The sequence below is a fragment of the Loxodonta africana genome, chromosome 11, assembly GCF_030014295.1.
Source record: "Loxodonta africana isolate mLoxAfr1 chromosome 11, mLoxAfr1.hap2, whole genome shotgun sequence".
In the NCBI taxonomy this organism is placed as follows: Eukaryota; Metazoa; Chordata; class Mammalia; order Proboscidea; family Elephantidae; genus Loxodonta; species Loxodonta africana.
In genome coordinates, this window is record NC_087352.1 from 106,413,123 (window position 1) to 106,425,485 (window position 12,363).

The 12,363-nt window shown below is 39.4% G+C and overlaps 1 protein-coding gene across 6 annotated transcripts in view; it reads right to left on the minus strand.

The window, feature by feature from the left end:
• The window catches only part of SPIRE1 (spire type actin nucleation factor 1), a 370,834-nt gene that overhangs the window by 126,583 nt on the left and 231,888 nt on the right, over positions 1-12,363 (minus strand). For all 6 annotated transcript variants that reach the window (XR_010323504.1, XM_064294750.1, XM_064294751.1 and 3 more), the window contains one exon: positions 3,331-3,408. Coding sequence is in view for 5 of the 6 variants with exons in the window: in XM_064294750.1 (XP_064150820.1) it covers positions 3,331-3,408 (78 nt within the window). In the remaining variant the exon portion in view is untranslated. The remainder of the gene's footprint in view (positions 1-3,330; positions 3,409-12,363) is intronic.

The following is a 12,363-nucleotide window of genomic DNA, read 5'->3' on the forward strand; positions in this document are numbered from 1 at the left end:
AACAACAAGCTCAAGCATAACAGTAATTGTGAGGAGGGCACAGGACCAGGCTGTTTTTCTTTCCACTGTACATGGGGTTGCTATGAGTCGGAACCAAGAAAATGGCAGCTAACAGCTAAAACAGTCAATTTTTTTGTAGTGTCCATTTTTGATTTTATTTCTGCTTTCCTTTTCTATCTACATTTTATTTTCTCAGATTGTTCTTGGGGATTACAATTAACATCTTAAATTTGTAACAATCATGTTTGTATTAATACCAACTTAGTTTTAATGGTATATAAAAACTCTCCTTTTTTATGGCTTGCCCTCTCTTCCCTTCATGTTGTGACTGTAACAAATTATGTATCTATACACTGTGTGGCCACTAACAGACTTACTGTTGCTTTACGTATTTTTCTTTTCAGTCATATAGAATAAAAAGAGGAGTTACAAACCAAAAGTGCCATAAGACCAGCTTTTGTATTTACCTATGTAGCTGCATTTACCATTGTTGTTTCTTGTATGACTTCAAGTTACTGTGTGATGTCCTTTTGTTTCAGCCTGAATGAAACTCTTTAGCATTTCTTGTAGAGCAGGTCTACTAATGAACTCACTCAAATTTGGTTTATCTCAGAATATCTCAATTTCGTCTTAACTCTTGAAGGAAAGTTTTGCCACGTGTAGAATTCTCAGTGGACAGTTTTTTTTTTTTTTCTTCCGGAACATTCAATATATCATCCTACTACCTTCTGGTCTCCATGGTTTTGTACGAGAAATTAGCTGTTAATCTTATTGAGGATCCTTGTACTCAACAGTTGCTCCTCTGCTGTTGCTTTGAAAATTCTTTTTGTCTTTTGAAAATCTGACTATAATTAAATGAGATCAGTTTGGATCTCTCTGAGTTTATTCTGCTTGGAATTTGTTCAGTTTCTTGCATGTGTAGATTCATGTCTTTCATCAGATTTGGGAGATTTTCTGCCATTAGCTGTTCATATACCCTTGTCTCCCTCTCTTCTCCCTCTGGGATTCCCAATATGTTTATGTTCATATGCTTGATGGTATCCCACAGGTCTCTTAGGATCTGTTCATTTTTCTTCACTCTTTTTATTCCTCCTCAGATTGGATTATTTCAATTGGCCTATCTTCGAGTTCACCAACTCATTCTTCTGCCTGCTCAGATGTGCTCTGGACTCCCTTGAGAGAATTTTTAAATTCAACTATTGTACTTTTCAAGTCTAGAATTTCTATTTGGCTTCTTTTTATACTTCGTGTCTCTTTATTGGTATTTTCCTTTTGTTCACACGCTTTCTTGGTTTCTATTATTTTTTGTCCATGGTATCCTTTACCTCTCTGAGCATATTTAAGACAGTTGGTTTAAAGACTTTTTCCTGCAAGTACAATGTTTGGGCCTTATCAGGGATAGTTTCTGTCCATTTATTATTATTTTTTTCCTTTCAGTGAGTCCTACTCTCCTCTTTCTTTGTATTCTTCATGATTTTATTTTATTATTGTGGAAAATGCAACAATAAAATATTATAACCTGTTAACTCTCAAAATCAGATTCTCCCCTTTCTTCAGGATTTGCTGCTCTTGATTGTTGAAGGCTTATCTTATGTTCCCACAGGGTTTTGACTCAGATTTCCTTGAACGCCAGGAGGTTTAACAAAACCAAAACTCAAAGCAAAAAACAACAACAAAAAACCCTCTTCCAGTTTTTGTGGATTGGCTTTGTGCTGGGGCAGTCCTTTAACACTTAGCCAGAAGTTTTATACTGCTGTCTCAGCCTTCACTTCCTGCTTACACTGAATCTACAAATCAGCCAATGGTGAAAGATCAGGTTCTTCTCAGGTCTTTGCTAAGATTCTCTCCTGTCCTGGGGATGCATGTGGCTTTCTAAATTTTCCAACATACATGAGCATTTTTGAATACTCTAATTTCCCAAAGAAACTCTCTTTCTGGCTTTTCCTCTCTGGCTTTTGGTACTCAATTGTATGTCACAGTCATAATTTTTTGCCCCAGATGGCTGATGGTTTTTCAGTTGCCTTACAATGTTTTTGGAGGAGCCCTGGTGGCACAGTGGTTAAGCGCTTGCCTGCTAATTGAGAGCTCAGCAGTTTGAGCCCACCAGCCACTCCACAGGAGAAAGATGTGGCAGTCTGCTCCCGTAAAGACTACAGCCTTGGAAACCCTATGGGGCGGTTCTACTCTATTCCGCAGGTTTGTTATGAGTTGAAATAGGCTTGACAACAATGGGTTTGGTTTTAGTTTTTACACTGTTTTTGAAGAATGTCTTCCTTGAGTGGGCTCATGTTAGGTGAAACAGAGACGAGTGCCTTGCATGGGTCTTTCAGGCAACCCCCAGATACGTTAGAGCAGGCAAACAATATTTTGCACACAAAGTTTGCTCTGCTCCCTTCAGAACCAGGGGCCAGGATCCCACTTTGGGAACGTGAACTGCGATCTTTAAGACTCCTGCTGAGTGGAACAGAGAGTGGAGCAAGCAGCAAGTAAAAATGCCAGAAAGCTTTCCTACTGGTTTTAAGTTGCCTTTTACTTGGTGTGGAGCCCTGGTGGTGCAGCGGTTAAGAGCTTGGCTGCTAACCAAAAAGTCGGCAGTTCGAATCTACCAGCCGCTCCTTGGAAACCCTATGGGGCAGTTCTACTCTGTCCTATAGGGCTGTTATGAATCAGAATTGACTTGATGGCAATGGGTTGGGTTTGGGTTTTAACTTGATTTAGCATTTGCTTGGTTACTGTAAACCTTTGACTTTTTTCCAGAGTTCTGACAAAGCTGGCTTTGATCATTTCTGGTTGCTTTTTGCTGTTTCTGTGGAGCAACAGAAGTTTGGAGCTGTCGTATTTGCTATTTTTCTGATGTCACTGAAATGTTAATCTTTTAAACATCAAAATTCCCAGAGGCATTGGTATGGTTCTAATAAAATCATAATTTTTTTCTTTTTAATTTAAAGAGGAACAGCTATTTATCCAAATATAAGACTAAGCATTCAAATTTATGTAATAAAAATTCAAACTATACTTCTTAATGGCCATGCTGGATATCGTTATTTATTACTCACATATGTGTGTACATATATACACACCAAACCAAAACAACAAACAAACAAACCTGTTGCTATCTAGTCAACTCTGACTTATCGCGACCCTATAGGCCAGAGTAGAACTGCCCTATACGGTTTCCAAAGAGTGGCTGGTGGATTCAAACTGCTGACCATTTGGTTAGCAGCCGAGCACTTAACCACTGTACCACCAGGGCTACATATACATACATACATATAAATATGATTTCTTAAAAGCTACCCACAGAACTGAAAGCGTATCAAATTATTTTACCCAGTCAGCATTTTTCAGCTCATCCAGGTCCGTGCTAGATTCATCACTTTTTTCCATTTCTTGTATCTTCTTCAGATTCTATCAGTCGAAAAAAAGGAAAAACAATTAGGCATGAAAATTTCATTAAGCTAACTTCTCAAATTAAAATTTCTCAACAGTTATCAGATAAAATACACACAAAAGTTATTGAGAAGACAGCACAGAGCCTACTCTTCTACAAATTTTAAAGTCAATAATAAAACAGATAAAGGTCTCCAGAGGAATGGATTGAGTCTGCACATTCCGCTTTCCTTATAGCCCTTCTAGGTTAAACCTTCAGTTATAATATCAATTCACAGCATCTAAGGTATACTGATAGCTCCTTCTCATTTACCATTTACACCCACTCCATCCTTAAGTCTCACAGATTCTACTTTCTCCATTATTTATTTACCTAAGCCCTCTTCTTTTCATCTGCACTGAAAATCCCTTCCTCTAAACACCATCTGCCCTGCATACTCTCCTGTCCACACCCTTACTGCCTATTTTCTGCCCTAGACGCTCTCTTCTCTTCACCCCTAAGCTTGGTCTCTGCCCTGGATACTCTCCGCTCCCAACCCCCATGCCTGGTCTGCCATGGACGCTTTATTCTCCTCACCCCCATGCATGGTCTCTGCCCAGGACACTCTCCTTTCCTCCCCTTCCCTGACTGGTCTCTTTCACTGACTACTTTTCCTTTTCCTTCAGATATCAGACTTAACAGAATCACCAATTCCTCAGGGAAGCCTTCCTTCCCACCTGACAAAGCCAAATCTTCCTATTATACAACGTTATAATACTGTATGTCTTTCCACTCTATCTCTTATTTAACACTGCGATTTTACATTTATTTGTGTGAACATTCATATGCTCTTCCTCTAGACTTTCTGAGGCACAATTCTACCCTCAGAAGCTCAGACAAACATTGGCCCCGTAGTTGATGCTCAATATGTATTTGTTAAATAGTTTAGTAACTAAATTTCAATTGATAAAATGCCGTTTAAAAACACGCCAATTCAATATTTGTAACTTTAAGAAATATATATTCACATATTAATTACAAATTTGTGTTACACCATTCCTACTCACAGTAAGTCAACCCTAATCTACGTTACATTCTGTTGAACTACTTGCAACGTATGAAACCTAGCTTACTTCACATGAGAATAACCAACACTTAATAGGAAACATTTCTAAACTACTTATTTTTAGCTTCTCAACACTTCAGTTTAACCATGTACAAAATGAGGGTACCACCACCTGGCTTTTCTGTACTTCATATAAACCCAGTGTACTTAATATACAGGAGTATTAATACAGACAGAATAAAATTACTCTGCCCATTTGAAGAAAACAGCACCATAAGCAACACATTATGCTCTCACTACAGGAAAGAAATTAGGGGGAAAAAAAGAGTTGCTGATTATTTCAGAGTTTGTTTTCATAATTGTTTTAAAAAAAAATGTCAGGCTTTCTGCTTCAGATGACAGAATAAGACACTTCCACTCCTCAGTTTTATGACTTTGTCTAAGTTACCCTTTCGGCGCCTCTTTTTTCTCACCTTTAAAATGAAAATATCATCACCTACCATACAATGTTATTTTGAGTATTAAATGAAACAAAATGCTAAAATACATTATCGGCACAATGCTTGGCACAGATAAGGTTCTAAGGATAATTCCCTTTACCTCCTAAATACAATAAACTAGAACTCATATAATCGAGTCACTTTCAACTCACTGTATCACTATAGGACGAACAGAACTGCCCCACTGTGTTTCCTAGCCAGTAATCTTTACGGGAGCAGATTGTCAGGTCCTTCTCCCATGGAATGGCTGGTGGGTTTGAACTGCTGATCCTTCGGTTAGCAGCCGAGCACATAACCACTGCACCATCAGAACTTCTTATTATTATATCATAAACCAAAAACACCAAACCCACTGCTGTCAAGTTGACTCTGGACTCATATAGTGACCCTATAAAACAGAGCAGAACTGCCCCACAGGGTTTTCAACTGCCGACCTTTTGGTTAACAGCTGAACTCTTAACTACCGCACCAACAAGGCACTATCATTAAAAAAAAAAAAAATTTTTTTTTGTATATATATTAAATCTTAAAAAATAATTAAACATAGCAGAACCTTGTACTTATGATCCCTGAGGAAAAGAAGTCCCCAGACACGCACATCTGCATTATCCTCCACAGTATATAACCCAGCTCCATTCCTTACCACTATGCAGACCTTCTTGTTCAATGTTTCTGTCTGTGGTTCTGGGCTGTAACAGGTGTTGCGGCAATAATGATAGCAGCTAACGTGTACTGTGCGCTTAGGTGTTAGGTGCTAGACCTTCATGTAACCATCATTTAGGCCCTACCACAACCCATATTACAGAAAAAACTGGGGCTCAGCAAGGTGAAAAAACATGCCTGAGCTCTCACAGAAGGGTTTAAATCGAGTGAGAAGTGGTGCCAGGGATTCAGGTTAGGTAAGTTGCACTGGAAGGACAACAGATGATGGGAATAATAGTTTTATTAGGAATGCAAACATCCTGATCCCGCCACCAAATGCCTTAGACAATCCCAAGAAAACAGCTGGATTATGTTCTACTCTATTTTTGTTAAAAAGGAATGTTTATGAATTGATACTACACAAGGAAAAAAGAGTACAATTTATGACTTGTAACTGGGCTTTGCAGATCATGGGTATTTAATATGTGTGTCATTACATTAAAATCTGTGCAATAATTATTATTACTAAATTAAGGCTCTCAATTTCCTCTCTTTAAAGATATACCAGACTATACATAATATTTGTAATACCCAGAATACTTTTTTTCGGGGGGGTAGGGGGAGGCTAGGGGTTATTTCATAGCTTAAATTTCTGGTGAACTAAAACAATAGTTTTCAACCCAAGTCCACAATGTTGATGTAGCATCAAAATCAGAATTGAGGTGGGAAAACCAAAAAGAAGAGGCAAATGTATTTAGTTTGGTCCTCTGGTGACAGTAACCCAGGCTCCGCCAATAAGAATTAATGACTTAAAGTCTATATTATTAGATTAACTGAAAGCGTCTGATAGGTTTTTATTTTACAATCAGCATGGTCAAGAAAAAGAGATTTAGGCAGTAAAGCACCAAGTGAACACCCGGTGCCCTAACAGGCTACAGTGCCTATCAGGAGCAGCAAGTTCCCCTGCCCCCACCCACAAAAAAACAAGACTAAGTATCTCAATTTCCTACTATTTCTTCCTCTCACTCAGACCCTTTAGGCATTTGCACAGGCTGCTTCCTCTGCCTAGAATGCTTTCCCCCAAATATCCACAGTTAACTTCCTCGCATCCTTCAAATTCTTGCTCAAATGTCATCTCCATGATGCCTACCCTGGCCACCCTGTCTAAAATTCCAAGCCTGATCACCTGTCATTAGCAATTCCTCTAATCCATGTTTTTTTCCAAAGAACTCTCTGCCTTTTCATAGTTGATATGATCTACTTATTTTTCATGTTTACTCTCTGCCTCCCCCTGCTAGATTGTAAGCTTCAAGAAGGAAGTGATTTTTTAAAAAATTATTATTATGCTTTGAATGAAAGTTTACAAATCAGTCTTTCATACAAAAATTTATATACACCTTGCTATATACTCCTAGTTGCTCTCCCCTAATGAGACAGCACACTCCTTCTCTCCATCTTCTACTTTCATGTCCATTCGGCCAGCCTCTGACCCCCTCTGCCCTCTCATCTCCCATCCAGACAAGAGCTGCCAACACAGTCTCATGTGTCTACTTGATCCAAGAAGCTCAACTCTTCACCAGTATCATTTCCTATCCCATAGCCCAGTCCAATCCCTATCTGAAGAGTTCGTTTTGAGAACAGATCCTGTCTTGGGCTAACAGAAGGTCTGGGGACCATGACCTCTGAGGTCCTTCTAGTCTTAGGCAGATCACTTCAGTCTGGTCTTTTTATGAGAATTTGAGGTCTGCATCCCACTGCTCTCCTGCTCCTTCAGGGGTTCTCTGTTGTGTTCCCTGTCAGGGCAGTCATAGGTTGTAGCTGGGCACCATCTAGTTCTTCTGGTCTTGGGCTGATACAGTCTCTGGTTTACGTGGCCCTTTCTGTCTCTTGGGCTCATAATTACCTTCTATCTTTGGTCTTCATTCTCCTTTGTTCCAGGTAGGCTGGGACCAACTGATGGATCTTAGGGGCCACTTGCTAGCATTTAAGACTAGAGACGCCACTCTCCAAAGTGGGATGCAGAATGTTTTAATAGATTTTATTATGCCAATTGACTTAGAGGTCCCCTGAAACCATGGTCCCCAAACCCCCGCCCCTGCTATGCTGGCCTTCGAAGTGCTCAGTTTACTCAGAAAACTTTGCATTTGGTTTGGTCCAATTGTGCTGACCTCTCCTGTATTGTGTGTTCTCTTTCCCTTCACCTAAAATAGTTCTCATCTACTATCTGATTAGTGAAAACCCCTCTCCTTCCCTCCCTCCCCACTCTCGTAACCACCAAAGAATATTTTCTTCTCCGTTCAAACTATTTCTCGAGTTATTATAATAGTGGTCTCATACAATATTTGTCCTTTTGCAACTGACTAATTTCACTCAGCATAATGCCTTCCAGATTCCTTCACGTTATGAAATGTTTCATGGATTTATCATTGTTCTTTATCAATGCATAGTATTCCATTGTGTGAATGTACCATCATTTTTTTATCCATTCATCCACAGATGGGCACCTTGGCTGAATCCACCTTTTTGCTATTGTAAACACTGCTGCAATGAACACGGGTGTGCATATATCTGTTCGTGTAAAAGCTCTTATTTCTCTAGGATATATTCCAAGGAGTAGGACTGCTGGATCATATGGTAGTTCTATTTCTAGCTTTTTAAGGAAGCTCCAAATCGATTTCCAAAGTGGTTGTACCATTTTACATTCCCACCAGCAGTGTATAAGTGGTCCAGTTTCTCCACAACCTCTCCAACATTTATTATTTTGTGTTTTTTGGATTAATACCAGCTTTGTTGGAGTGAGATGGAATCTCATTTTAGAGAAGGAAATAATTTTTGTGTATTTTGTTCACTGATTGGATTCTCAAATCTCTACAACACTGCCTTGCGAAAGGTAGACCAAAACCAAATCTGTTGCCTTCAAATTGATTCGGACTCATAGCAACCCTACAGGACAGAGCAGAACTGCCCCAGAGTTTCCAAAGACTGGCTGGTGGATTCAAATTGCCAACCTTTTGGTCAGCAGCTGTAGCTCTTAACCACTGTGCAATCAGGGCTCCTGCACACAGTAGGTGCTTAGGAAATATCTGTTGAAAAGTGAATTAAGACAATTCAACCAAGAATGCTTAAGCAGTTGTCTGTTCCATATCTCTTATCAAGTCAGAGGAAAATTATTCAGGGGAAATTCTATTTTCTTCTCAAAATTCAGAATCTCCTGGGGGCATGGAAGAGATATCTAATTTATGCCATACAGAAACACATGCTCTCCAGTTAAGAAAAATAAATATGCAACCCACGCTCATATTACATTGTAAGTGTCTCATTCAGTCCATAGACAGGAATGAATAAAAGGAAACGCATGCCTCATGCCACACAGAAGAAAGGAAGTAATTACAGTAACAAGCAGGTCAACAAGTTTCAATCAGCATCAAAATAAACTGGTTTGAAAATCAAGTATGTTTAAACAGACCGACATTCTAACAACGCACCTCTACATACAGAACCGTATAATACAGGGCTTTCCTGCCCATTTTGAATTCACTAAATTCTTTCGGCCATATTCTCCAGACACTTGAAGGCTGATCCCACAGCAAGCGTTACACTGTTTACCCAATGAACCTACACATGAAAGATAAGAAACTGAAAACATGGTGAGACTCATTTTTACAAGCCTCTATTTTTATTGGTAGTGGTTAAGAGCTACAGCTGCTAGCTAAAAGGTTTGCAGTTCGAATCCACCAGGCCTTCTTTGGGAACTCTATGGGGCAGTTCTAATCTGTTCTACAGGGTTGCTATGAGTCAGAATTGACTTGATGGCAACGTTTTTTTTTTGGTTTATATTGTTAAAAGAGAAGCCCTGGTGGCATAGTGGTTAAGTGCTACGGCTGCTAACCAAAGGGTCGGCAGTTCGATCTGCCAGGCGCTCCTTGGAAACTCTATGGGGCAGTTCTACTCTGTCCTATAGGGTCGCTATGAGTTGGAATCGACTCGACTGCACTTGGTTTTTTTTTTTTTTATTATTATTGTTAAAACACTTCAGTCGTCTTCAAGTTCTTTAACAGGAGGCCTGGTGGTACAGTAGTTAAGTGTTTGGGCTGCTAACTGCCAGGTGGGTGGTTCAAACCCATCAGCTGCACTGTGGGAGAAAAGACCTGGTGATCCGCTCCCATAAAGGTCTATAGCCTTGGAAACCCAACGAGGCCAGTTCTACCCTGTCCTATAGGGTTGCTATAAATGGGAGTCAACTCCATGGCAACAAATATTTCTTTTCCCCCCAAGTCCTTTTTAGGATCAAAACAGGGGACTGCAAGACAGATGGCAAGATACAGTAGAAGATGGGAAGTCTCTGGGAAGATGAAAATATTTATCTTGTTTTAAATTTTATTTTGCTAAATTTTATATATTTTGTTGTTGGGAAACACTGCAAAACGTACACCAATTCAACAGTTTCTACATGAACAACTGATTACATTCTTCGAGTTGTGCAACCATTTTCACTCGCCTTTTCTGAGTTGTTCCTCCCTCATTATCATAAATTCACTGCTCCCCCTAAAGTTCTGATCTAATCTATTAAGTTACTGTTGTCAATTTGATCCCAAACAGATAATTCTTAAAAGAGTATAATGCTCAAGGCAGTCCTTTTTCACTACTTAAGTTAAACCATTGTTCGGTTTGAAGATGACTTCAGGGGCCATTTTTGGCTTACGGTTTAAAGATTATCTCAGGACAGTGGTTTCAGGAGTTCATCTAGCCTATATGGTTCCACAAAGTCTGGGGTCCATAATAATTTGAAATTTTGTTCTGCATTTTCCCTGTTTTCATCAGGATTTTTCTATGGAATCTTTGATCACACTGTTCAGTAATAATAGCTGGGTACCATCCAGTTCTTCTGGTCTCATGGCAAAGAAGGCATAGGGGCAATTAGTCACATATTTTCTATCTTCCTCCTACTCCTGACTGTCCTTCTTCCTCTGTTGCTCCAGGTGAATAGAGACCAATTGTTGTGCCTTTGATAGATGCTTGTAAGCTTTTTAGACCCCCAGGCCCTACACAATGAACTAGGAGGTAGAACAGCAGCACTAAACACGTTATTGGGTCAATGAACTGGGATGGCTCATGAAACCATGGCCCTAAAACTGTAAACAAAGGAACCAAATCCCATGAGGTGTCTGGTTGTACATAAGCAGACTCAGCAGGTACTCTTTTTTTTGTCAATGTCATAAATATACCTATCACATAACTTTTCCCAATTCAACTTTTTACAGGTGTACCACTTACTGACAGCAATTACAATAATCGGGTATGCAACTCTAACCTTAATCAACGCAATTCTTTTGTCACTGTTAACTCCCCCTTTTCCCCTTCCTCCAGCCCCTGGTAACCACTAATAAACTTTGGTCTCTGTGCATTTACCTTTTCTTGTCTTTTTACAGAAGGAGGTCATACAATATTTGACATTTTGTGATTGGCTTATTTCACTCAGCATAATGTCTTCAAGCTCCATCCATATAGTAGCATGTATCAAGACTTCATTTCTCCTACCGCCTGAGTAGTATTCCACTGGATGTATGTACCACTTTTATTTATCCATTCATCTGTTGATCAACATTTAGGTTGTTTCTACCTTTTGGCTACTGTGAATAGTGCTGCAATGAACACTGGTGTAAAGTCTCTTTTTTGAGTCTCTGCTTTCAAGTTTTTTGAGTATGTACCTAGGCGTGGGTCATATCACAGTTTTATTTTTAGTCTTCTGAGGAACCACCACACTTTTCCACAATGGTTGTATCATTTTGTATTCTCACCACCTACAAAAAGAGGGTTCCAATCTCCCCACATCCTTGCCCACATACGGTCTTTTCTTTTTATCTTAGCCATCTTAGAGGGGATGAAACGGTACATTATTGTGATTTTGATTTGCATCTCTCTAATGGCTGATGACTCATAGCAACCCTATAGTGCTGAGTCAGAACTGACTCGACGGCAATGGGTTTAGTTTGGTTTTAATGGCTGATGGAGGAACAGTGGTTCAGCACTCGGCTGCTAACTAAAATGTCGGCACTGCGAATCCACCAGCTGCTCTGTGGCAGAAAGACACGGTAGTCTGCTTTCATGAAGATTTACAGTCCTGGAAACCCTATGGGGCAGTCCTACACTGTCCTGCAGGGTTGCTATGAGTCACATTTGACTCGATGGCAGTGGGTTTGGTTTTTTGGTTGGATGGCTAATGACGCTAAGCATCTTTTAATGTGTTTGGTGGCCACTGAAATGTCTCTTTGGTGGAATGTCTAGTCTAGTCCTTTGCCTATTTTATGATTAGGTTATCTGCCTTTCTGTTAAGCTGTTGAAGTTTTATATATATTTTGGCTATTAAATATTTGTTGGATATATGGTTTCCAAAGATATTCTCCTAGTAAGCAGCTTGTCTTTTCACGTTTTTGATAAAGCCTTCTGATTAACAAAAGATTTTAATTTGTATGAGGTCCATTTATTTATGTTGTTGTTTGCTATTTGTGCTTTTATTACATTAGATAATCCATTGTTGAAAGCTAGGCCTGACAGCACTCCCCTTGCTTGTTCTTTGAAGAAATTTTATGGTTTTAGTTTCACATTTAGGTCCTTAATACACTTTAAATGTTTTTGTATATGGTGCGAGGCATGGATCCTGTTTCATTTTTCTGCATGTGGAAATTCCAGTTTTCCCAGCACCACTTATTGAAGAGACTCTTCTTTTCCATCAAATTGACTTAGTACTCCTGTCAAAAATCAGTTAACCACAGATGCATGAGTTT